The sequence below is a fragment of the Alosa sapidissima genome, chromosome 15, assembly GCF_018492685.1.
Source record: "Alosa sapidissima isolate fAloSap1 chromosome 15, fAloSap1.pri, whole genome shotgun sequence".
NCBI classification, from domain to species: domain Eukaryota; kingdom Metazoa; phylum Chordata; class Actinopteri; order Clupeiformes; family Clupeidae; genus Alosa; species Alosa sapidissima.
In genome coordinates this window covers 6,546,997-6,573,961 of record NC_055971.1, presented here as the reverse complement: position 1 = coordinate 6,573,961, position 26,965 = coordinate 6,546,997, and the positions used below count along the sequence as shown (strand labels likewise).

General features: G+C 48.6%; 1 protein-coding gene across 1 annotated transcript; it reads right to left on the bottom strand.

Moving 5' to 3' along the window:
* Positions 1–6,727: 6,727 nt before the first annotated feature.
* LOC121683852 (TCDD-inducible poly(ADP-ribose) polymerase) lies at positions 6,728–26,168 on the bottom strand. Its single transcript, XM_042063695.1, has 6 exons — positions 25,967–26,168; positions 24,240–25,181; positions 14,824–15,022; positions 13,991–14,178; positions 10,635–10,895; positions 6,728–8,809 (listed from the first exon to the last, which is right to left on the bottom strand). Exons 2-6 carry the CDS (start codon positions 25,151–25,153, stop codon positions 8,362–8,364), a joined length of 2,010 nt encoding a protein of 669 aa, XP_041919629.1. The 5' UTR covers positions 25,154–25,181; positions 25,967–26,168; the 3' UTR covers positions 6,728–8,361.
* Positions 26,169–26,965: the final 797 nt, after the last annotated feature.

Here is a 26,965-nt window from a genome sequence, read left to right as displayed (position 1 = left end):
CCTAAGAGTGGAGAGTACTACCACGGCTGTCCCTGTCTCTTTTTCTTCTCATTACGCAGTCTGTTTAAGTGGGCCATACTCCAGCAAGTCTCCCCAATCTGATCACTATCAAGAGTACTCCGTAGGGTTATCAGAGACCACCCCTGATGTGTGCGTGTTTGTGTGTGTGTGTGTATGTGCTTGCCTGTGTGTATATGTATACGTGCACGTGTATATGTGTGTGTGTGTGTGTGTGTGTGTGTTTGCCTACTTGTCCCGTGTGTGACATGCTTCACTGCTGAAAAAGATTGTAGTGCAGACTCCGGCATGCCCAGTGTCTGGCAGCCTGTGCCGCTTGCGCGCCGGACGTGCGCTTATGCACCCATTTCCTGCTCCGCTCTCAGAGCAACAATTGATTTGGGGTGCTGACGGGGTGGGCAGGGCCTGGCCACCTAATCAAGCGCTTGATTGGAGGGAACAGCGACATTGAAAAGAAACGGACAGATGGAAGTTGGCAGGCGCAGGGGAGCACGGTGATAAGGATCAGTGCAGGCCAGTAAGGGCTGAATGTGATAGGACTGCTGTATACAAACACGTGAACACACACACACATGCTCACACACGTACGCACTCACAGCTGATGCTTTTTTTCTGCCGAGCCAGACAAAGTGTGCTGAGGCCGATGGGCCAGTGCTACTGCGTGTCATGAAGATAGGGTATTTAGCCAGATTTGCATGCTCTACTCTGGTTGAAACGCTCTACCCATAATTTGCATGCTATTGGTCTCAAACCAACCCTGTACTCCATGTTTATTTTAAACACTCGCGCACGCACGCACATACACGCGTGCGCCCACACGCCCACACACACACACACACACACACACACACACACATACTTTCTCCACCACCACTCCAAGTTTTTGTCATTCTCAAACAAAAATAAGAGATGTTTGTTCTACATTGATTCGACACTTTAATTATTTCATTGTGTGAGGTTCATTTACAGATAAATTTCCACCACACCCAAACACAACTAAATTAGGTCCATTTGACAGATGGACAGGAAGACAATAGACAAAAAAGTTGCATGTTTCTGCCATTTGACTGAGTAATAATTGTATTACATCCATCATATGATGAATTTACAGGAAAATAAATGATCTGAGATTAGAATAAATAAATATTGCTCAATGTATAATTGTTGCGCCAATAAACAGAATGAAATCATATACAGATTGCCAGACAATGGCAGACAACGCAGAATGGACCGGAACCCATTCGTGTGTGTGTGTGTGTGTATTTATGGAATGTGTGCATAGTCTCAGGTCTTGCTGTGCACACTCCACTTTTGCTACTGGATCGTGACAGCACCCCCCCCCCCCCCCCACACACACACACACACACAAATACACACTCAAACACGCACACACTTAAACACACAACACACCCTCATCTCAGGGAACCTCACGCCACACATGCATCCGTGGAATTCCTGTGACGCAGCCGGTGTGTGTGGACTGGATATGTCCCTCACGCTCGTTGCCGTGACAACGGGCCAGGGCTTGTCAAACGCAAGTGGAGTGAGTGCGAGGCGCACTGACGCAGGAGCCAACGAGCTCTGAGGGGGAGGAGATGGAGAGAACAGAGGAAAGGAGAGGAAAGGAGAGGAGGGAAGAGGAGCCGGCCGTCCCTGTGCTCCTCACCTCTACGCTGGCCACCCACCGCACACCCACCTGCCTTCTGCCGCAAAAAATAGCCGGCGTGATCTTCCAGCCCATTCACACACTGAGTCGTGTGGGGCTATTAATAAAGCGCAGCATGATTGTGTGTGTTAAATGTGGACAATGTAGTGGGAGGAAAATGTGAGATGGGGTTGCATTCAGCTGATAGAGTGACGTCAGACTGTGACTACTCATGTTTGGAACAACAGTAGAAAACCTTCTAGGAGCACCTGACAAAGGGGTGAACACAGACTGCAATTAGTCAACTGGGTCCCCTGACTGTACTTTGTGGAATCCAGTTGGTAGTGGAATGAATGTGTGATGCAGTGCCCCAGTAATGACTCAGGCCTGCTCAAGGGCAAAGGAACCAGAAGCAGCTGTGTCAGACAACAGAGTTAATGTATAGGCTTGCCTCAGACTGACTGTGTGCTAATGTGGGAAGTACAAAATAAGTTTCATACACTCAGGAAATGCCTGTTCACTCTGCTGTGAGCTTGTTTTGGTTTCCAGTTGGTTGTCATGGCTGTAGTCATGTACCTGTGTGTGTGTGTGTGTGTGTGTGTGTGTGTCCACAGTGGCTCAGTGTTAAAGTGTGCTTCCATGAGTGTGTACGAGGCTGCTTACTGAACAGGGCGCAGTGGAATGGTGATGTAATCTGACACCCTGTTTCTCTAATTCAGCCCAGACAAGGATCTCTTTTCCGAGGCTCCGCACCAAATGAGAAGTAGCTCAAGTCGTTCATGTTCCCCTTCCCCTTCCCTCTTTCTTGCCGTCCGCCCTCCCTCCCTTTTTCTCTTTCTCTTTTCTTTCTCTGTGGTTCTCTCTCTCTCTCTCTCTCTCCCTAATTCTTCCTCCCTGCTTGTGTAATCACTGGGTTGGGACTGGGCGGGATGAGTACACACACGTACACACACACACTCGCTCACTCATTCACATATCACTGGAGTGTACGCATTCCTCAAGGGCTGAGCATCCTGTTCCCTATTCTCCACCTTTTTCTCCGCTGAAATGCTTCACTCTGTGCGGCACGTACGCTTGCCCCCCCCCCCCCCTCTCGTCCCCAACCTCGCCCCCCTCTCCCCCCCCTCCCTCCTTACACACTCCTCCTCCTCCCCACCTTCCTCCGGGCACCCAGCGTATCCCAGCTCCCCCTACTTTCTCTTCTTTGCAGAGGAAATGCTGTAGGTGGGAGGGAGAAAGGAGGGAGAAAGGGGGACAAACTCCCCTCTCCTTTTCAACCACCGATTGCTAAACCCTGAGCAGAGAGACTTGTTGATTATTCACTTCAGTTGCTGTTTCTTTTTTCTGTTTTCTTTCTTTAACCTCTCTCTCTCTCGCGCGCTCTCTCAGCGGTGAAGTCACTAAGCAAATTGGAGTCCGGGGGGAGTTTGGTAGCAGCGTGGGGCCTCCTATGGGGAGAGACCGAGGTCTTTTTTCCCCCTTATTGTAGAAGCCAGATCTGATAGGTCTTTCACTTTTTCCGTTCATAAACCAGGGCCCAGATGGGACCTGACGTTTACCTCTGTAACTGATAACACATTGAAGTCGTACAGGTATCCGCAGTCGACGGACTTTTAGTTCATTTGAAGCGGAAATGCCTAGCAAGTCTGAAACGTTGACCAGGGTATATCAGAAACACACTATGTGAACTCGATCAACGACGCATATTGCATTCTGTTCTATCTGTTTGAAGTCAGGGATGATGTTTGATCTGAGATTGTGTATTTAGTTCACATGTGCACATGAGAGTGCCAGAGTGTGTGTGCGTGTGGTTTGTGTGTGGGTGTGTGTTTGTGAGAGTGTGTGTGTAGGCATACCACATATGTGTGAGAGGACTCTAATCCTTTAGGCTCTGAGGAGGTGGACGAACTGAACCCCTTCCTGCCTCTTTGCTTTAATTCCACCTGTATACACTGAGACTGAACTCTTCCAGCAAAGCTCCTTCCTGTGTGGGACATATGGAACACCCAGAAAAAGGCCTCCAGAGTCTCAGAGCTAGTGGCTCCGCTGGGAAAAGCAGATCACTTCCGTAGAAAGTGCTAGAATCCCTCTTTTATTCTGGAATATCTCTCTGAAACTCATAAATAGACAGATGATAGGTAGGTAGATGGGAAAGATGGGAAGCGATAGAAGTTCCCCATTCTGGCAGAACAATGAGACCTGGAGCTGGCTGCAGGTTGCGGGCAGGGCATGCCGGATCAGCAAAGGTCAGTACTTCCCCTGGTCAGTCCGATCCTTTTCTAAATGTTCACGCCCGCTTTGATCTTTATCAGGTTTTCAGCCCCTCTAATGAGGCCATTCCTGGAAAACTGACCCCCAGTACCACCAGCACATGTACCACCCCACCGCTAACCCCACTGCACCAGCCCTGAAATCCTCTGAAACCCAATTAGAAGAACAGAAGATGACAGGCGGCCGGAGAGGCAGTGAGCGGACGGGGGAGGCCAGGGCCAGTTCGGCTCCTCGCGTCCTGCATCCTTCAGAGGGTCAGAGCGAACAAGAGAAGAGAAGAGAAGGGACGACAATTAAAGAAACAAAACAGACAAGTGAAAAAAAAAGACATGAAAGCGACCAGCTTAAGCGTGCTCCAAGAAAAGAAAGGAAGGCCATTCTTCAAGCCCCTTCCTCAGGGCAGTGTGGCTGGAGAAGGTCATGCGGCATGGGCCACTTGAAAGGTCACGGCGAGTTCATCTCCACAATCCTGCCCATATTTGGACCCGCCCCCGTAGCTCTTAAGGGCTTATGGCAGAAATTTGAAATGATGGAAAAAGTGGCCTGGAATGTTCATTGGTTGCAGCTGGGGTGTCGTTGCGAGGCAATATGGAGCTGAGGCTGAGGCAGGAAGTACGGGGATTGAAGCCTTTGAGCTAAGCTACAGAGCGGGCACTCCCTAGTCCTGGCCTTCCCCTCAAGTCTGCCTTCTGAAAAACGGCTAAAGAGCTCTTAAGCAAACACCATTTAAATGAGAGCAAGAGCAAGAAAAGGCATACTTAAACAGACACAGCCACGCAAAGCAGCGCTCACCTCGAAATAATAACTACCATTTAAATATTCAAAATGGTAAACAGTAAATAATTCAAAACAAGGAGAACAACCACTGGCATATCAGACGGTAACCAACAGCACTTTCTGGGACAAAGTTCCTTAGACAGAACCTCCATTTTCAGGTCTGTCCTCGCCAACTACTAGGTAAAGACAGGTGCTGCCTTTGGGGATTTTGTGGAAAGGAACAGAGAGAGGACTGGGGGAATATGAGGAGGGATTTAAAGGCCCTGTCAACATTTCTGAACTCATGAGTTCCCGCAGAAAAAGAGGGAGATCAATTATTCATTAGGTTTCCCATATTAGGTTTACACCCCAGCGGCTCCGAGTCAATCGTCTTTCCTCAAAAGATTCCCTCCTCTCCTCCCCTCCACCTCTCTCTCTCTCTCTGTGTCGCAGTGCTTCCATTCTCCTACCCCTCCTTCAGCCCCAGTCACAGCCCCTCTCTGCTCTCTCCGGCTCACAAACGGCTGCGGCTGTATGCCAATGATAATTCCACGAGGGCAGTCAGGCAGACAAACAGCACTCCTGCCTGCCTGCTGCATGGCTGTGGGAGAGGCCTTCCAGGAGAGAGGGAGAGAGAGAGAGAGAGATAGAGGGAATGGAGTGAGGGAGGGGGAGGGAGAGAGTGGTGGAGTGTGTTCCAGAGAGAGATAGAGAGTGTGAGGAAAGATGAGAGTTAAGAGAGGGGGCAACCTGCATTATCTTGCCAGCACACAAGGCGCACAGACACGCACGCAGCTTCAAAAAGTCACGAAGGGAGCTCAGTCTCCACACATCAAAAAGCTCCCCGACCACGAATCCTCAACAAACGGCCACATTACGCTCTCTCATCTACCCTCTCTCCACACACACGTGCGCCGACACACGCACACACACACACACACATACAGTATATAGCAACACAAAGTATTCTTTGACTCAAGTGAAATGTCAGAGCAATGAAAGCTGTACATACAATCATCACGGTCCACAAAAAAACACAACAGCTCTGGAAAAGAGGAGAGAGAGAGAGCGAGGGAGGGAGAGAGAGAGAGAGAGGGAGGAGAAAGAGAAGGAGCCCAATGAAGAGAGGATCAGGAGGGGAGGCAGATGGGGGGTGGAGGGAGAAGGAGGAGGGCTGCTGTGTTTGCCCTGCCTGCTGGCTGCGGCCTGGAAAGGGTGTTTCTCTGCTGCCAGCTCCACACAGCTCTGGGATTCATTAAGCACGGAGCTCAGGAGTCCTGCACCCAGAGGGTGTGTGTGTGTGTGTGTGTGTGTGTTTGTGTGTGCGTGTAAGTATGCATATGGGGGGTGGCTGGGGTGTGACAGAGTGGAAAGGGGGATTTATTTTCTTTCGAAAGGAAAGACACACAGAGAAAGAAAGAGCAGCGTGAGCGAGAAGGAGAAAGACCTAAAGAAATGCAAATGAAAACTAGTCTTGAGCTCAGCAGATAACAGTGACCCTACCTATTTGGAAAGCCTATGACTCACCTTGCCAGGGCAGCGAGAAAGAGAATGTGGGTTAAAGTTCAGCCACCACATCTCAACCTGAAGCCTGACTAACTGCTGTCTCTCAGGCTAGGAGGAGCCAGGGCCCATGGGGAGTCAGATCTGACACCAACCACTGGAAACTAGTTCAGCTCAACAGCACCCTCAGACTCTGGCCATGGCTGATAACCCAGCACACTCACTCACCGAACACTCTGTTACCATGGCGATGAGACCAAGGTAGTAATCATCAAGGGAGGCATATTTCTGAAGGATCAAGTGGCCTGGGGGAGGAGCCCTGTCATCAAAGCACTCGGTTGTCACGACGATAAGCTGGGTGTGAGAGGGCATTAATCTTGGCGAGTGATGTAACCCAGGAACCACACGCACATGTAAACGCAGCCCCCACCACCAGAACGCACACAAACACACACACACACACACACACACAGAAACACAGACACACACACACACATACACATACACTTCCCTACTCAAAGATCAGCAACAGTATATGTTCGAAAATTCTCTTTACATCTTTATTTATTCAATGTAACATTAACTAACATAAATAAACATTTTATTTATGAACAAAAGGCACACAGTTGAAATATAAACAAGGAGAACATATGTACAATTTCTCTCACAAAATGTGGAAAGTGTATGTGGACAATGGGATGAAAAAGAGGTAAATCTTTTTTTCTTTTTCTTTTTAGGAAAAACAAAAACTTCACGGTCACAAACAGGATCCAGTCCAAACTAGGACAAGCCACCGAAGGGTCCAAATATCTGCTGCACTGACGTGAGCCCACACACATTCTCACACACACATACACACACACACAGTCCTGGCCACTTACAAGACACATATTTGCACACAGCCTAAAGCCACTGGATGAACAGCAGCCTATCCAACACACTGAGGCCTTCAAATTGGTGGGGTGGGCTTTACATTCACACTCATACATACTCATTCACTCTGAATGTGTTCAACCAATATGTCAAGCCAAGACAGCCAGCCTCTACCAGAAAGCTACTAGCTTCACAGACAACTGCTGAGGAGAAATGAACTGGGATACTACGCTGGATGTGCAGCGCATTCGTCTTCATTCTCTACCCAGCAGAGAAGAGCAAAATAACTTACAGTGACAACGTCTACAACTGTAGCAAGCTCAGAGTCTGAGCATGAGACAGCTGCTAGCACCGTTAGCTAAACTATCCTTGAGGCTAGCATGAATTAGCTTGATTGCTGAGAGAGCTTAATATTTACAAGCTGTTCCGGACTGTACATCCACTAGCCTTCCTACTATGGTGCTTCCTGATATGGTCACCTTAGTGGTTAGAAAAGTGGCGAAAGCCAGACATGCCATTTTGAACTTAATGTACCTTGGTGTGGTACCAATCAATTGATCATCAATTGCTGTTAATTTGTATAATTTAGGTTGTGCAGTCAAATATTAGAAGAAGCTGATAAATCGCAAAAAAGGCAATTCCTGTTTTTGGTTGGCATATGTACTTTTGTTCATTCATTTTCATGTAGCTTCAATGTAATCCAATATCTATAATAAAAGCACAATTGGAACATGTTCTCACAGATGTATAGAAAGCCTGTGCAGTGTCAAATCAATAGTTTACTTTGAGAAGTACTGAACTTCCTGTCACTACTACTTGTTAGTACTGTGTTTTGTTGACTATTATTCTATTGTTGTACCTCACAAAGAGTGGCATGTTAGGCATGGCGTGGCGTGGACAGGCACTAGGTTTAGCTGAAATGAGCACAGCAAGCTTTAGGAAACCGAATGGCTGATATCGCGGCTATGACCAATCATAGTTGTGCTTCTATCTGAGCAGTCACTGGCTTATTGGTCAAACACACTCCTCTATCCAGCTAGAGCAGGAAAGCTGTGATAAGACGGTCTCACACACACACACACACACACACACACACACACACACACACCCCTCTGTAAGGTGAAATTAAAAGGGCGCGTATGGCATGGAGCTGGGATTTCCAAGTCTTTTGTCCCTCTTACAGTCCCCACCGTCCACTGCCTCTTTCCAGACAGTCCTCTCGGCCCCTATACTGTAGTCCACAGTCCTGTGCACCTCAGGCAGGCAGGCAGGCAGGCAGGCTCAGGGAGGGCTGCTCAGATGGCCACAGTGTTGGACACCTCCTCATACTGAATGATGAAGTAGGGGTAGCTCTGGTCGTCATTGAAAATGACAAAGATCTGCGGGTCCATCCAGTTGTCCACGCACGAGTCAAACAGGTCGCTGGAGGGGTCGCGCGGGTTGAGCGGCGGCGGGCGGCGCATGGACGGGTTGCCCACCGTGAACTTGCCCGTCAGCACCTTGGCCAGGAACATGTAGTGCTTGCCCTTGGGCGAGCGCTTGGCAAAGTTGTGCGAGTAGACGGCCTTGCGGGCGAAGTAGCTGCCCTGGCCGAACATGGTGGCGTGCTTGCCGCAGACGCGCGGGTCAAAGTTGTGCTTGCAGATGCCCTCCACCACGTCCGCCGAGGTGCCGTGGAAGAGGTGGCGCTCGTTGAGCATGCGGTCCATCTCCGACATGCGCCGGGACATATACTCCTTCTTCCTGTAGGGGGGAGAGAGAAACAAAACAGGAAGTGTTACTGCTATTGTATGGTGCCTATGAGATAAGAACTAAGAGATAAGAACAGTGGCCAGTTCCCTAAAAGCACCTGGCAGCAGATTTCTCCCTGGATTCAAACTTCATCAACACCACAAAGAACTGAGAGACTCTCCACTGAGAGGTTTTCAAAACAGAGAAGAGAAACAGAGTCCGGAACAAGGTCCAGAACATTCTGTCATCCTCCTGGCTGTGCTGCTCCAGAACGTGCCATGACAGTCAGTGATGTGCTTTTCCCCCTGTTCTCTAAATTCTGTCCAAGTTGGAAAGAGAAACTACAAAAGGAGGAAGAAGACTACATACTGGCACACTAGAGAGAGAGGGCCTGTGTGTGTGTGAGAGTGTGTGTGAGAGAGAGGGCCTGTGTGTGTGTGTGAGTGTGTGTGAGAGAGAGGGCCTGTGTGTGTGTGTGAGTGTGTGTGTTTGTACTGAAGAGATGGATCACGGGGAGATGTGATTCAGCATTAGTTATGGTCTAATGGCTCGAGGGCTTCACACTGGACTCTGTGGTCAACCCTAGCAGACTGACCTCCTCTGACCCACTGGCCACACAGACACACACACACACACACACACACAAAGGCAGGGACTTTCTCACTCTATCACACACACACACACACACACACACACACCACAAAGCCTGTCAGGACACAGTGACCCACTGCTACTGGGCCACAGTCAGCTCCTGTTGCCTCTCTGTCTCCATCTCTTTGTAACTCTATGCTTGTCTCTATTATCTCCTATACACACACACACACACACACACACACACACACACACACACACACTCTCTCTCTCACACACACACACACACACACACACACACACACACACACACACACACACACACACACACACACACTCTCTCTCACACACGCACACGCACACACACACACGGCTCTCCTTAGCCCCTGAGCTCTCTTGTGGCCCTGCAGCTATCTGGGAGTCAGGAGTGCTCGTATATCACTCTTGTCTCTCTGTCTCTCTCTTCTCTCTCTCTCTCTCTCTCTCTCTTTCTCTCTCTCTCTCTGTGCTCAGCTCAGCTGTGACTGGCAGGTCTAGCAGCACTGCAAGCAAGCAGGCTCTGGCAGGTACACGGATATTAGACACTGCAATCTCCAAAGCCCAATCTCAAATCCCAGCCTGGCAGCCTCGCACAGTAGACATAGAAGCAGCCGCATTTGCACCTACGCGCTCACACACACACACACACACACACACGCACACACACACACACACAGTGTGACTGAATCCCCGGGTGACTCATCTTTAAAGCCCACTGCTCAACCTGACTCATCACCCCTCGCCGTCTCTCCCTCCTCCTCAGCTGTGAGGAAGACAGGTGTTGCCATGGCAATGGCTTATTTAAAACAAAAACAACAACAACTATGCTGTCACAAAACCTTGACCTCTGCTGTTTCCTTTGTGTGTGGTCCCTTATTTGCCATGCTCACTTGCTATCGCTGCTAACGGCACCTCTTACCACCACAAGATAACACACACACACGCACACGCACACACACACACACACACACACACACACAGAACACCTGTTATTGTCACACTGAAACAGCAGTGAGGACCGTTGTTGCGGTGGCGTACTAGCACAAAGTGTACCGAGTAGCAAAACAAACCTCAACCCAATTACAGCAACTAAAGACTACTCATACAGAGACTACTTTCAGCAGCAGCACAAACACCAGTATCAAAGCCACTATTGTCTCTGCTGCTGCAATGGCGGCCATGTTTGCCCTGTCTCTGGGCTGCTCACCTCTTGTATTTCTCCCAGAGGAAAGGGTTCTGCACGCGCATGATCTTGAGGATGCGGAACCTGGTCTCGGACACGGTCTTGTGGAAGAGGCTGTAGACGGTGCGGTAGCTGCGGTCCTCACGGGAGACGGGCACCTGCAGGTAGTCCAGGCTGGGGCTCATGGGTAACCACGTCTCAGGGAAAACTTTGGGCGGGGCGACAGAGGTGGGCGACAGCGGGAGGGATGTGGACGTCTCCAATGACGACAGGCCACCAAGTGTCCTAAAGAGGGAGCAAAAGGGATTTAGGAACCGTCTACACAAACAGCTGTGTGTGAAGTGAGTTTTGTGTGGGTGTAAAGTCACTAAGGGAGACAGCAGTTAAACATAAGGGGAGGACAGACTGTGTGTCAAAAGTGTCAAAAAGCTACCAATTTCCAGGATAGTTTCCATCCTGGTGTGCTGCGTTTCACTAATTCACGGATTGGGTTAAATGCAGAGACCAAATTTCCCTCACGGGATCAAAAGAGTATATATACTTATATATAAAAAAGCTTTTTGGACAGTCAACTGTGCACTGTAGACCACTCATCATCACAATATAATAACTCTAAAGGTAAACAAAATAAATCACTTGTAACACCAAGGTCATGGGGCTGGCTCCCAGGTAAAAAACAAAAATCGGATGAATAAAAATATCACCACTGCATGTTAACCCTAAGCTAAGCCTCCTGGTCTCTCTCTCTCTCTCTCTCTCTCTCTCTCTCTCTCTCTGTCTCTTTCTCTCTCCTGTGTGTGTGTCCTTTAAATGTGATCGGCCAGTTGGCAGGTGCACTGGACTCCAGGAGTCGGCGCGTCTCACCCTGACGCCATCTGGCTCAGGGCTCGGCCCACGGCCTGGCCTCATTTCACTTGGCCTCCTCTGCTCAAGGTGACGAGGTGACAACAAGCCTCCTGCGCTGCTGCGAGGGCTTTTATTCCCCTGCACGACTCCACGAAAGACGGGCGTAAAAAAAGGAAAGAGAGCGCACGTGTCAAAACGAGACAAATGCTCCGTCAAATTGAAAGTGGCCAGAGACCGAGAACAATAAAATTGAAAGTGATGTGGGCTGGGCTTTCAGGTATGCACTGGAGGTGAAGCTTGGGTATTGATATTCTCGGAGCTCACATGGTTGCTGACTGCAACGCAGCTGGGGTGGCTGCTGCTGTCTCTGTTTTGCGAGAGACACGAATGATTTATTTGACCGAACGAGCGCTACGCTGTCAATGCCAGTCTAACGACTTCCACCGGCGTCTGCTTAGGACAGCGTGTCCCTGTCAAGCCAGACATCCAGCAGGAGTGTGGGTGAGGTGAGGTGAGGTGAGGTGGGGGCCCCGTGGCTCAGCACAGGAGCAACGTGATGGGGGAGAACACAGGACTCAGCTCCCCTAACGCTAGCTCAATTTACCCTACACTCACCACAAAACAGATTAGCGTGGCAAGCGCAGTCCAAGAGCCCAGTGTAAACTCAACAGTACGGCCAGCTGCAGTGGACTTTCAAGGAAATATCTCATTTCCAAATATAATCCCTACTTCAGAAATACGGGTGAGACTCCAGGAGAGACGCTGGCGAGAGACTGAAAGTCGCCAGACCCCGGCGACTGGCGGAGTCAAACTAGGTGGAAAAAAAGCTTGACTCGCGTGGTGAAAGCGCACAGCTTTCCACCACAAATAGTCACGTTTCTCTTGCAGTCGCCTAGCACAATGCGTCTGGAACTCATTTTCAACTTTCCCTCCAATGTTTTTTTTCTCTCTCTCTCTCTCTCTCTTCCTCACCACATCTGCTGCCTCCTTTGTCTTGGGCCCTTTCTTCCCTGTCTCAGTGTGAGGGTCATAAGTGTTTGCTCTGGGACGCAGATGGGTGGTTTGCTCACAGGACAAAGGTGTTGGTTGGACTTCATGATGAGAGCTTCTGAGTAACTAAAGCATATGCTGTACCCAGTTATTTGTGGATTCACACACCCTGACTAATGGCTCTGTGGAGGAAAGTATTTTTGTGTCGTGAAAATGGGGGACTTGTATACAAGTGTTTATGTCCAATCTATATATCTACACATGTATAAGTCCAGTTTATTCATGTGTGTTTGTGTTATAGATGAATGCGGTGTGTGTGTGCGTGTGTGTGTGTGTGTGTGTGTGTGTGTGTGTGTGTGTGTGTGTGTGTCAGGGTTTCCGTTGTCTGGTAATTACCGGACATTGGCCGAAAAAAAAATTAAATGTCCGACAAAATAAAATCTCTCCGGTCAAATTGTCCAAATTGTTGAAATTGGCTAATAATCCCATCCTCCTAACGCAATCTGAATTTCAGAATAAGCCTAAAATGTAGGCCTATTTTAAAGCAAGAATACGTCCTCTGCTATGATTTTAAATGAACAGGCTCTACTGTTTGAAAGTTATTAAACATCACGCATAGCCTATGCTGCATTTCAAATTGGAAGCGCACGCTTAAAACGTCCATGTTAAACAACAAACAAATGAGTGAGACAGTTCAAACATGGCCAGGCCCAGGCAGACTTGCCTTAAAAGTTTTTTCAGAGGCCAGACGCGATGGATGATGATAAATTGATAACGTCTGAAGCCTCAGATATTCGGTCAGCTCCACCACCGCCAGATAAAAAGCAAAAGTGTTGGGCATAGCCTATCTGTTGGAATCAGTGACGTTGGAAGTGGAGTTGCGGGGAATGCGGCCGCACCAAGACACTGTCATTCTCCGTGTAGACAAACCCATGGTACACTGGACATGCAACTGTGTTCTGTACCCAAAGCATACAGTATGCTTTCTCTGTCTGTGACCTGCAGGGTTAGGGCATCCTCGACGAGGAGATTGCTGGTCCGCGGATAATTTCCGGCACAATCAAATGGTACCAAACGGACCAAAAGAAAAAGAAAAGAAACATTTCCCAGAATAGGAAATATTTCTTAATTTATTGTTATCAAATAAAGAGGCATAGCCTTAGGGGTGTAAGCGCTCATTCTTGTGTGTGCGCATCTGTGCAAGTCCAAGTTGAACCACTGGAGATAACGTGGGTAGCAATAACAAATGTAGCCAATAAAACAACGAACAAAACGGATCCTTGTCCATGAAAACATAGATACTGGCTAGATCTTGTTAGGCATGTTTAGGCTAATGAACATGCTGCATTCTATACGGCCTGATTATGTCATTCTTTAAGCTACATAGCCTGTCTCCAGTTTTCCTAAACTTGACTAATTAAGAAGCGATAATAGGATATTTGACCGGTATATCATCAAAATGTCCGGAAAACGAAACCTCTGCCGGTCACTTTGACCGGCACCACTTTTTTCTAGCGGAAACTCTGGTGTGTGTGTGTACTCACTGTAGGTAAGGCGTGAGCATGACAGCGGAGAGGAAGAGTGGGCGCTTCTTGATCTGCCGGCGGAAGCCGAAGACGGCATTCTGCTGGAAGCCCTCGCGGATGTTGAGGATGTACTGATTCTGCAGCGTGATGAAGCGCACCTCCTTCAGCCCCCGGCCACTCGCCTCCTCGATCAGACGCACCACCGGCTAGAGAGAGAGAGAAAGGGGGGGTAGAGAGAGAGAGAGAGAGAGAGAGAGAGAGAGAGAGAGAGAGAGAGAGAGGGAAAATATAAGGGATCATGACAAATCCCAGGACTTTCTCATTCACTTGGTCTTTCTGAATTACTTCCTGAAAAGGGAACAAAAAAACCCGAGCGGGTCAGAATGCATCCATCAGGGCAGATTTGAGGGCATAAATAGCTTTGTTTCATAGAGAACACTTATGCAACACTCACATTGTGGATGTCTGTGTGAGGAACACAACACGTCCCTGTCTGAATGGGGAGATTCAAGAGCATTTCAGACACACACACACACACACACACTCACACTCACACTCACACTCACACTCACACTCACACTCACTCACACACACACTCACACTCACTCACACACACACACACACACACACTCACACACACACACACTCACACCCACACCCACACACAAACACCTTGCGTGACAAGGAAACCAGCCTGATCTTTTGAACTGTGTAAATGTGTGCTAATACGCCATTTATGACCCGGCAAGTGACTCTGGGCTCAATGGAGAGCCAGTAATCTTGGTGTTCTTATTCTTTGTGGGCAGAGTGTTTTGGAAGGCAGGAACACCCTATACAGACACGTCTCTTACCTCGGAATACTCCCTCCAGCCAAAGTTGTCTCGGCAGTAGTACTTCCAGACGGTGAGGCAGCTGGGGGTGGGGTTGTTGGAGGCGGGTGTGGCCGGCGTGCTGGTGGAGGAGGACGAGGGCGTGGAGAGGCGCCTGACCTGATCGAATTCGGGGTCGGACACTCTCATCACGCTGAAGTCTAGCGTGAACACCCGGCCCCTGGGGGAAGAAGAGGCGCGACAGTGAGGGAGAAGTACACACACACATATAAGCACACACATACACACACACACACACACACACACACACACACACACACACACACATATAAGCACACACATACACAAACACACACACACACACACACACACATATAAGCACATACATACACAAACACACACACACACACACATATAAGCACACACATACACAAACACACACACACACACACACACATATAAGCACACACACACACAGAAACACACACACACACACACACACACATATAAGCACACACATACACAAACACACACACATATAAGCACACACACACACACACACACACATACACAAACACACACACACACATACACACACACACACACACACACACACATATAAGCACACACATACACAAACACACACACAAACACATTCATGGGCATATACAAAAGTAAATATACAGAGATGATGACGGCAGTGATGACGATGGTTCATTCCACTCACTCACACACACACACACACACCCAGACAGTCCCTCAGGTTTACTGTAAGTACTGTGCTGGGGGAAAAAAGTCTGCCCTGCCCTGCCCTGCCCACCCCCACCCATCTACCCACACATCAACCCCCACTTAAACCCCACACTGCACACACACACACACATACACTCACTCAGTCACAAATCCAGCCCGTGCGTGCCCAGCCTGACCACCCATGCTGTTAGTAGGTCATCCTGGGCGGCATGGCGTGGACTGGCCTCTGCCTCTCTATTAGCGAGGGATCGATCACACTTGTGCTCCGACGTAAGAGGATTTGGGGTCAGGGGTCAAAAGTCTGGCCGGGCTGGGGGCTGCCCACGAGCATTAACCCATCACTCTGTGTCAGTGTGTGCGTGTGTGTAAAAGATCTTTTACACAAGAGCATTGCAGATGACCTTGGAGCACTGTGACCTCCCCTATGTCATATATCTCTTAGGCCAGTGTGCCAAAAGAATGCACTGAGGGCTTCATCTAAGGCAGAGAGCACCGCATGATAAAAAAGGATGATGGGGGGGAAAAACAGACAAAGAAAAAAAGACAGAATGAAATAAGAAATAAAAGAAAATAGACATAAAGAATATGCCTAGTGGTGTAAAACAAAAGGGTCTTTTTTGAAAAGCTAGTGTGGTGACGGGACTGGGGGGGGTGTCTTTGAGGAGTGGGGTGCGGTAGTGCACAGCTCCCGAGTGTTCCTGCCAGTGGCATGTTTCATTAGTCAACAAGCACAAGCAGTGCCGGTGCCAGCGCCCAGGCCCTGTAGAGACAGACGCTGGGAACAAAGTCTGCTGTGCTCGAGCAGTGTGAATGAAACGGCCCTCAGCTGTCCAAGATACTGAACAACCCGACCCCTTACACACACACACACACACACACACACACACACACACACACACACTCAGACACTCCTACTAGCCCTGGAGGTAGCTGGGTCACTAGCACCCACAGACACAAAGTGTGCAGGCTGTGGCATTGAGCTGACTGAACGTCCTGGCTGCATGCTGAAGCACAGTCCGGGCACTCCAGCAGAACAGAGCAGATTGAGCTTAATGGTGGGATCAAACATGTATGAGGCCCAATCAGGAGTGACAGTTACACACTCACACAGACTGCATGCTCTTCTCCAAGGAGACATGGAATGAAACAAGTAATATCTACAGCTGCCACGTGAGTGTGTGTGTGTGTGTGTGTGTGTATGTGTGTGTGTGTGTGTGTGCCAGGAAGAGTGTGTGTATGTGTGTGTGTCAGGAAGTGTGTGTATGTGTGTGTGTGTGTGTGTGTATGTGTGTATTAAATAAACCAACTAGCTGGCTGAATAGAGACATGCTATGACGAATAAAGATCTGAAAAGAGAGAGGAGGAACGTAGCGAACAGAAGTGAAGACCAGACATAGAAGCCCACGGGCGAACTGAAGATAGATGCACAGGAGTAGTCAAATGCTGCCAGATTCAGCACGCACGCACGCACGCACACACACACACACACACGCACGCACGTACACATGCACACACACACACACACACACACCCACGCACGCATGCACACACACACACGCACACATGCCTGCATATACACAAATACGCACAAACACAAACACCAAGCCACGAATGTCCACCTCTGTAAATGTGAACTGTGTGGGCGAAGATACACAAACACACAGCAAAGAATGTCGACATTGCATTCTCACATTCTCAGTCTCTCAAGTGAGAGGTGCAGCAGATACAAAAGCACACAGGCACACACACATTCACCTCAGACACACACACATTCACCAGACACACACACGCACCAAACAAGCTGGACACATAAAACTTCCCATTAGTGAGGCTCAACATGCTCAACAACTTCAACTTGCTAGCTGCCCCCACCTAACCAAAATGCCCCCATATCCAATTCCTCCCTGCACTCCCCTCATTGCAGGCTGGAAAACACACAAACGTACACACACACACACAAGCTGTTCTGCAACAGTACACATTGGGCTAACGTTTAGGCTCAATGTGTCCTGAACATGCTGTTTTTCTCATGGGCAGTCCACAACACAAACACACACACACACACACACACACACACACACAGACAAAAACAAACCATGTTCCAAACACAACACATGCATACAATTGTCAGTGACCTACAGGGTGGGCGGCTAGCGGGAACCAACACAAATCTACAATATTAACTGAACTCTCACTGTAGCCTACTGATGATACTGAACGTGTGTGTGTGGTTTTGATAGTGGAATTTCTAGCATGTCTGTGGACGAAAAAATCAATCTATGGTCAGAAAAATGGGAAGGGGAAGTGAAACTACAGACCATGACTATGCACACGTCCCCCCCCCATCTCTCTCTCTCTTCCCATCAATTGGAAAAGTGTCCACTCATTGGTTTCACACAAAATAAATACTACTGTCAGTAAACACCGCTCGGTGCCAAATGGGGTGGAATCTTACTTCATCATCTTTTGGTAACAGATACTCTTTGGTCAGCAGTACCATTTCTGCCTTTGCACTGTTAAGCAACAGCTCCCTGGGCAGAACACTGTGCTTACCACGAGCTCTGAGCAAGAAGAGGAAATGTGTCTTTAATTTATCCCCTCTTCAGTCATGGATCTGTGAGAGAACAGGGAGAGTACGGAGAGAGGACCGAACGGCCACAGACAGAACACCAGAGCGAGGACAAAGTGTATGAACCGAATAAATGACAACTGAAATGGATTAGGAAGTGTCTGTTTGGGAGCAGACGGAGGCAGAGAGACTGTCTCACTGGGGAAGAGCGTGTTCCTCTTGTGTTCCTCTTGTGTTCCTCCTGTGTTACTCCTGTGTTCCTTCTGTGTTCCTGCTGCCCGACCACTTCTTGGCATGCCAAAGACAAACAGATAGAACCGGGCCTCTGGGCCTCGGAAGGACACACAGCCTGAGCGGATTGTCCAGCTGCCCGAAGGCCAAACAAAAGAACACTGACTGGCCTAAGAACTGAACTGTGTGTAGGAGCGAAGAGGAGACTGTTAAAGCCATCATACACACACACATATGTGCCTACCGAAGTGAGCATATCACGTTTGCATATCGTGTGCCCAGCTCTGGACTTTGTGGCATAATGACTTGGTGGCATTCCTATCACCCGCGCGTCACTCAACCTGCCCTGTGTGAGAGATTGCACTTTGCTACAGACACAGACACACAGCACTTGGCTGAGATGACCGTGATCCACTACTGCATGAACACCAGGTCATGCAGTCACCCAACCCACTTCCTCACAGCCACCACAACAACCAGACGCACCATTTCCCAGCTGTTTTCTCACGGACCCTCACACACATGCTGAAATACAAACACAGACACACACACACAAATATTTACCCCCACCAGAGATGAGTATGGTGTACAAGCACTGGCCAGAGCTCCATGGTTACCTGTGCCGGACAATAAGCCGCGCCGGCAGCTGTGTGATTAGAGCCGTGCCATTATAAACCCAAGTCATAAAGTGATAAAATGATTGTTCCGGGCACACCTCGCTCCCTGCCCTGAGGCACGCTATAGTCTCATCAGGGCCCGACACCCTCTGCCCTTCTGGCTCTCCCTCCCTCCCTCCCTCCCTCCCCATCCCTCCCTCCCTCCCTCCCTCCCTCCCCATCCCTCTCTCTCTCTCTCTCTCTTTCTGCTGGGCCTGTTCAGCTCATTTCTAAAAATAAAATTCCGCTGGTTAAATTAAGTGCAAAGAGTGATTCTCTGTGTTCACCAGGACTCCAGTCAGAGCCTGTGAACACTCTGGCTTTGGCCTCTGCTCAGCACACCCCGCCGCAGTGTCTTTACATACACTATATCTCTCTCACACAGTCACACACTCTGACTCTCTCTCACACAGACACACACACACACTGTCCCTCTCTCTCACACACACACACAGTCTCTTTCTCATGAACACAGACAGACAGACAGACAGACACACACACACAAACAAACACAATTTATCTCTTTCTCTCATGCACATGCTCTCTCATACATAAACACACACACACACACACACACACACACACACACACACACACACACACACATTCCTTCACTCAATTCCTTCACTCAATTCCTTTTGCAATCTATGAGTAAGCTGACTAAAATGAGGTCTAGTTGGTAGGTGTTATGACATACGATAGGGCCAGATAGTTTGTCATGAAGCAGTGAACGAGGCAGAGCTGAGAAGAGATGGAAGCAGCGAGAGAGAGAGAGAGAGAGAGAGAGAGAGAGAGAGAGAGATGGAGATGAAAGCCAGCGGCCTAAATCTGCTCTATGAAGTGCCATCACGTGGAGGTAGGCCGCCATGGCCCTTCCTCCTGCTGGCCCTCCAGCAGGCTTTGATGTCACCCTGCTCCAATTATGGAGTGGTCCCAGGGTCGCTACGGTGATTATGACCTGTTCCTGTCTGCTGACACGCCACTGGTGGATGCCACAATCACTCCTCTTTCTCCCTATTTTTTTCCTCTCTCTCTCTCTCACACACACACACACACGCACACAAACACACACACACACACACCCACAAACACACACACCCTTGTGAGAGACAGACATTAAAACCTGTGGAATCAGGAAGTCTCAAATTACCCCCAAACCTTTCACATGCTCTCCCGGGTGCACACACACACTCACACACTCACACACTCACACACTCACACACACACACACACTCACACACACACACGCTCGGGCAGCAGTGAGAAGTGTAATGATTTACAGACAGTCACGGCGCTGATGACATACACATGAGTGCGCGCTCACACGGAGCCGGAGATCCTGAGGTGCTCCCGCGTCCAGGAAAGCGGGGAGGTGACCCAGAGGAGGAGTGGGCAGAGTGGAGCGGAGCGGAGCGCGCAAACAATCCACCCTGACAATGCCTCAGCCTCGTCAGAATGACCAATAAGGGCCCTAAACAATGAGACCAGAACATCTGTCTGCCACATCCTTCTATGACAACAGCACACACTCACACACCCCTGGGCTCTAGTGGGGTTGGTGTTCGGCTAGCGTGCCCGACATAAATGGGGCAGAGGTGAAAAGGCTTTGGCAATTAGCCTCTGACCCCTCCCCCCTTTCCCATCTAACAGCCCCCGGCTGTGGCTCTCTCTCTCTCACACACACACACACACACACACACACACACACGCACGCACAGACACAAACACACACACACACACACACACACACACACACACACAGAGCATTGATAGGCACCTCTGGGCCAGCTGTGGTTTGTGGTCTCAGACAGAAGCAGTCAATTGAAGCGAAAGAAGGGGGGAAAGAGTTGACAGATGTGGAAAACAAAGGGAGAAAGATGGAGAAAGACAGATAGATGGGAAGAGGGGCACGCAAATGGAGAGAGAGAGGTGTGATGAGTGGTAGGGCGTACGGACGGCAGCCACACTGCTATTGTGCTATTTCTCCTGTATCATACATGTTCAGTGATTCTTCATTCTTTCTTCAAGTCTGCCAGATTTGCTATTCTTTATTCTCTCTCTCTTTGTCTCACCCTCTCTCTCTCTTTCTCACTCACACACACACACATACACACACACACACACACACACACACCAGCATTTTCTCATGGGCCAAGACTAGGTGGCCCGCATGCCTGCATTTTTCCCACTCTTCAATAGCGTCACAGGCTGAAGGGAATTAGGCAGACACACACACTCCCCAAACCACACACTCCTGTTTACAGATAAGGCAGTCAGTCACCTGAGTCGTCTGCGGGTAGAAAATATTACGATAACTCACTCACTCATGGCCAACACACATATCATAACAACCAAGCAACTACCACTTACATTCACAAGCCCTCAAAGACCAGCAAAATGTTCTGATCTGTCTCACTGAGAGACAAAGAGAGAGAGAGAGAGTGACAGAGTAAGAGATAGAGAGGCAACCGTTGGTTTTTAGGTGTGAGGCAGAGCGAAAAGCCCAAGAGGAACTGGACATGCCAGCCCCAGACTGGTTTTGCTGGCAGCTAGGGAGGGGTTGCTTCCCCAGCACTGTCCAAAGACTAAACAGGATCGGTGCACCCAGCGAAGCTGACAGATGACCTCATCAGCCTCATCAGAGAAAAAACATCTAATGGTCACCACCACCTCTTCCCTCACTAATGGTTACTAATGGTCACCACCATCACCTCTTCCCTCTGCCCTGTGGGCCATCACAGCAACGGCCAAGCCAGTTAGCTAACCAATACTAATGCTAGCTGTTCCGGTCCTGTGCAGGTGCACACTAGACCTCTTCCTCAGGAGGTCATGAGAGGGGGGTTGGATGGTGCTTCCTTCTTCCCTTTCAAGCTTCTGTCTTGCTCATTGAGTCGGTTCAGCTGCGGGGACAGGGCAATCTCTCATTCCCTCCCTGCCAGGAGAGGAAGTCTCTCAGAGATGTTCTCCGGGGCTCCCTGGGGCAGGGGAACAGGACGGCCTGGACACTGGCCACAGCACAGGAGAGGGACAGGGTGTTCAGAGCACCCTGATCTCACACACATCCGCACACAACACCCCACTGTGTCACACAGATCAGCACGGTGTCCGGTTCCTGGTGGACACAGTAATCTGTGCACCCAAAGGGCTACCCGGTAAATAGGAGAAGAGGAGAGGTGTAATTAAATAGAGAGAGACAGAGAGAGAGAGTGAGAGAGAGAAAGACAGAGGGGGGGATAAGGGTGCTATTTCTGATGCTAAAATGTTATTTAGGTATAAAGAGGAAAATGTTATTTAGGGTCATAAACAACTCTTTGTTGAGTTCCCACCGGTGCTAAAAAGAAATATTTGACAAAGTCAAAGAAAGAAGGATGTGGTAAAGGAATATGGACAGCAAGATGGAGAGAGGGGCTAAAAGGGAGGACATGACTCTGGAGCAGGGGTGCATGCCAGCTGGGAGGCCCAGAGCGTTTACAGGAAGCTCCTGGAGGAATGGAGAGGGACAGAGGGATAGGCCGAGAGACACAAGGGTGGGGAATAGAAGACACGCTGAGTAATGAAAAGGCACTGCGACCTCGCCCCAGTGATTCATTTCATGGGCCACCTGACACTTTATCTGCTCCTGTTTCACACACACACACACACACTCTCTCATACTCACACACACACACAAAATACACACTATCCCCCGCTAAGCATACACCTCAGTTTCAGGTCACAGTGTCTTCACTTTTGGTCGGTCTTTCCACTTTCCAGTGGTGTCACAGAAATCATTGGTCACAACACACTCACTACAGGAAACACACGTTTCAGTTTGAACAGTTTCAATTGTCCAAACAGACTGAGCATGAATGATTGACACACACACATCCAGTGTGTAGGCTAAGAGATGAGAGCAAAAGAAAGCTATGGGCCGTTGCTATGTGAACTCAAAGCTTACTTAGGTAAACATCTGGCAGATCATTGCCATGACAACACAATTAAACAACTATTCCTAATCTGTGCTTTTGTTTGTTTGTGTATGTTTGTATTCAAAGACAGACTTGCAACAGCAATGTAATTAAGCAACTTCCTGGCAAGGAACTAATGCCTATCATAGACCTTCACCGTGGGCCTTCACAATGTTTAGCCACAGAGATGCAGGCTGTTCCTAAACATGAGTGCGTGTCAGAGTGCTCTGAGCTCCGTGACACACTGTCCACCAGCTGACTGGGAAGCCTTTGTCACAGTGAATATTAAAATCAGAGCAGGGAGCTTCTTGCTTTGTCATGATCAAACCACTTCCTTTTGGAAACCTGCCTTTGCATACAGGTCTAGTCAAAAAGACTTTAACAAACAAAAAAAACCCCTTTGCTTAAACAAATAGCAGGTTGCATCACCTGACATTGTCCACTCTGACAAATGGTGTGACTCAAGATGTGAGCTGTCTGGCTGACCTGTGTTGATGAATAGGAGGCACCAGTGACAAAGTGAGATGCAATTTTCTATCCATTTAACCCTTAAAGGTGTAGGTTTTTGAACGTTCTAAGTTCCGCAACAATTGAAGGTTCTAAAATTCTATGTTGAATTCAATGAACCCAGATATTCTTTAGAACGTTCATTTCTCAACATTCCCGTCAGTACTCCTTTATGGGTTAATAGTGACAGACATTGGGAGCATGTTCAGCATATGTTTGACACTGTGCATGTATATGTACTGTAACTGTAAAAAAAGCGTGCATGCCTGTGAGCTTTACTTTGTGGTGGAGTGCGTGCGATAGTACACCCCCTCATAGGCCTACATGTGTTTGTGTGTGTGACTGAGAGAGAGAGAGAGAAAGACAAACACACACACACACAGAGAGAGAGAGAGAGAGCGAGCAAATGTGTGCGTGTGACCGTGCATGTGAGCGTGTGTGTCAGTGACCACACCGGGCAGCTCCGGGTCATGCAAGTTTATAGCTTCCAGCCGACAATACACTTCCTCATGTAATGCCAGCCATCAACGGGCTTAAAATGACACATATTGAAGAGGAACTAACAGCTGGGCTTTAACAGCTAAGGTCAGAGTAGCCTACATGTAGTGGCATGGGAAGCATAACCACTACAAAGCAATTACGCACTTCTCGAAATGCTGGTTCATTGACAGACTGATCAATTGCGATTAACTCATTAACTAATAAAACTGAAAACGCAAATACTCAAACAACCTTGAATACAGTGTGGATGAGAGAAAAATAAGAGGAACTCACAGAAACTTCATTCTGACTTGTTCATTGTCCGGATTGCAATACAGCCTTTCCAGCTGTTCTTGCGAATCATCCGATATACTTTGCCAAATTTTCGTATCGGCTCTGCAAATTTGCCAGTGGTAGGGTAGCACGGTGTGGTGGTGTGCACAGTCGCTGCCATAGACACAGACTCCCTGGAGGAAATCCACGCAAATCGATACCCCGTCGCCTTGATGTGTGTGGTACTGCAGCTGGGTCAGAAGTTCAAAGACTAAATCCAAAGAGGCTTCTTCGCTTTTATCCAGAAAGATCTCACTCTGCAGCGAGCTGTCTTTGATGGCGAGGCAATTTGCACCCTGCAAGGACTCCGAGGTATAGATGTCATTCATCTTTTGCCCCTCACATGGGGTAACGGTGGTGGGCGCCGTCACGTCGCGCGCCTGGGGCGGGAAGCCGTGCTCATTAGTGTCCATTGTCACCCGCTGAATATCAGTCACCTTCTGCCCCCCTTCCCGAACATCGGCTGATGTGTCCGCCATTTCCGTGTCTGCTGTGTTGCCCATCAGTCCAGAAACGGTACTCTCGTCCTTCAAGCACACCTGATCGACCCTTGTTTGCTTTACCACCACAGCGGTACATAGATTCCTCTGCGTCCTCGTTGGATTCCTGGGAACAAACACTCCATCTCCGGCTACAAGTGCGTCCGCGCTCAGTAATGTAGTCAAAATGGGATCCCCTAGAGTCCGAAGGCAATTCGCGTCCAATTTAATCGGCTTCTTCTTAAAACAAGGTTTCACTAAAGGTATCTTGTCAGCTAGTACCATTTGTTGTTCTGTAAACTCAGCGTTACCCATGGTCAGATTCAGTGTGGGCTCCTCCATAACTTTATCAGTAGTGTCTGCTGGCTTCGCTAGAATGTGCAGTGTTTTCTCCATGTCAAAGACTCAAGCGTTGTCCAGAAACCTAATAAAGAACACAGAGAGATAAAATTGTTTAATGCTAGGCTACATAAGTTGTATGTTGTTGAGAGGGTTATGACTCCACACCAGAGTCTATTCCTTCGTGGCCATATTCCCACATTAGCAAATAATCAACACTCGCGAGTTGGCATTTACTTGCTAATCGAAATATAGATACCATCCAGAGAACGTGAGCTGGTGCCACTACTCGATTGAAAGCATATCTTTCTATTTCAGATTACCCAAATAAGAGTAGGCTATGGATTATGGTAAGGGTTGCCCTTCAGTTATAGGGCAACTGAAACTTGAAGCAAACAAAGGCGTCTGCTGTAAACTTTCGTTATCTCTTTCTCATCTTTTTACCAGTGATATCAGAACCCTACCCAAAACGATGCGATACAATCACTGTGGAAATGTAACACAACGTTCCCAAAGGAGTAATTTTGATGAGTTTGATCAGATACATTGAGTCGCTAGCGTACGTGCCAGTTACTGCTCGAGCAAGTTCGCACGTACTGTTTCTGTTAAAGCGATCCCTACTCTACGCCCGCCCGGCACTGCGGCTCTACACAAAGAGCCTTGTGATAGTAACAATCATTGGTATTTTTGCAGGCCAGCAAAATTTCAGTTTAATAATGAACATAACCTCATTCTTCGGTATAACAAATTGTCCTGGTTATTGTTCACATATTCCCTTATCGCCGAGGATTTGGGTTTCCGCAAGGCGGCCGGGAGCAAAAATCGGCAGATAAAATGGAAACATTGTAAATAACGAACCCCAGATCATACCTGTTCAATGGTAAACGTCTCCTTTCCCCCTTGATGTAATCGTCGAAGCGGCAGTCCCGTCTCACCATGGGTATTTCGAGTGCCGGGAAATCCGCGTCAACTTGCACAGGACAGGGCAGTGCGTGACAAAGCGCTCATCCACAGACCAAGGCTGCACCGACACGCAGCTGTTGCAGTACTCTCTGTGCTAGTGCACTAGAGCCGTCGGCTCTCGTCGCGACGGCTCCGGTCTAGGGGCGGGCCTTGGCATGAGACACGAGAAAAAGAACCAGGAAGTGGTCCGGCGTCCTCTCTGCTCTGACTCACCCCACTAGTTTGCCGTTACCAGAAATCAGACACTGTAATAAAATGACTATGATAGTTTCGTGCCGGTTTGCATGTCAAGATAATATAGGCAGCAGTTTCCAGTGGGACAGTTTAACATACTGAAAGGAAATGAGGTGGGTAGGCCAAATGCGTCACAAGTTGGCTGTAGAGTAGGCTGCGCTATAGCATAGCTTATTATTGTCCAGTGTGTGTTAGAAATTATTGCCTACATATGGATGTAGGCAAGTAGGGTTTATATTGAATAGGCATATATGGAGAGGGAGCACCCTATGTGTGGTGCTATAGTGCTACCAGTGCATGACACCTGCTGGCAAGATGAATTGAGGCTAAAGGTTATTTGCTGCGCACTGATAATGCGATGCGAGGGTGTAACATGCAAGTGTTGTTTACGCCAAACGACACGCCACACAGCTTATACGGCACTCACATAAATTGTATATTAACCGTGCAGCCGCAATCCAATTAAGTTAGGTGAAGGTTTCCATCACCGCTGTCCACAATACCAGGCTACCGGGATATAATAGAGCACCTGCCTAAGATAGTGCCTAAGATAGAAACATTGTCTGTTTGCACATCCATGCGTCTCAAACATTCTTTCTAAACCAGAGTGCGTAGCTACATTTTTCGTGTTTCGGCATGTTTCGAAGCTGTCTATAAAATTAAACCTATCTA

Bases quoted from the DNA above. Each gene is read 5' to 3' on its own strand.
- LOC121683852 (XM_042063695.1), bottom strand. From the start codon at position 25,153: ATGGAGAAAACACTGCACATTCTAGCGAAGCCAGCAGACACTACTGAT. The intron at 14,179-14,823 runs GTAAGAGACGTG...CTCTCTCTCTAG, and splicing joins GCTGGAGGGAGTATTCCGAG to CCGGTGGTGCGTCTGATCGA. The intron at 8,810-10,634 runs GTGAGCAGCCCA...TCCCCCCTACAG, and splicing joins CTCTGGGAGAAATACAAGAG to GAAGAAGGAGTATATGTCCC.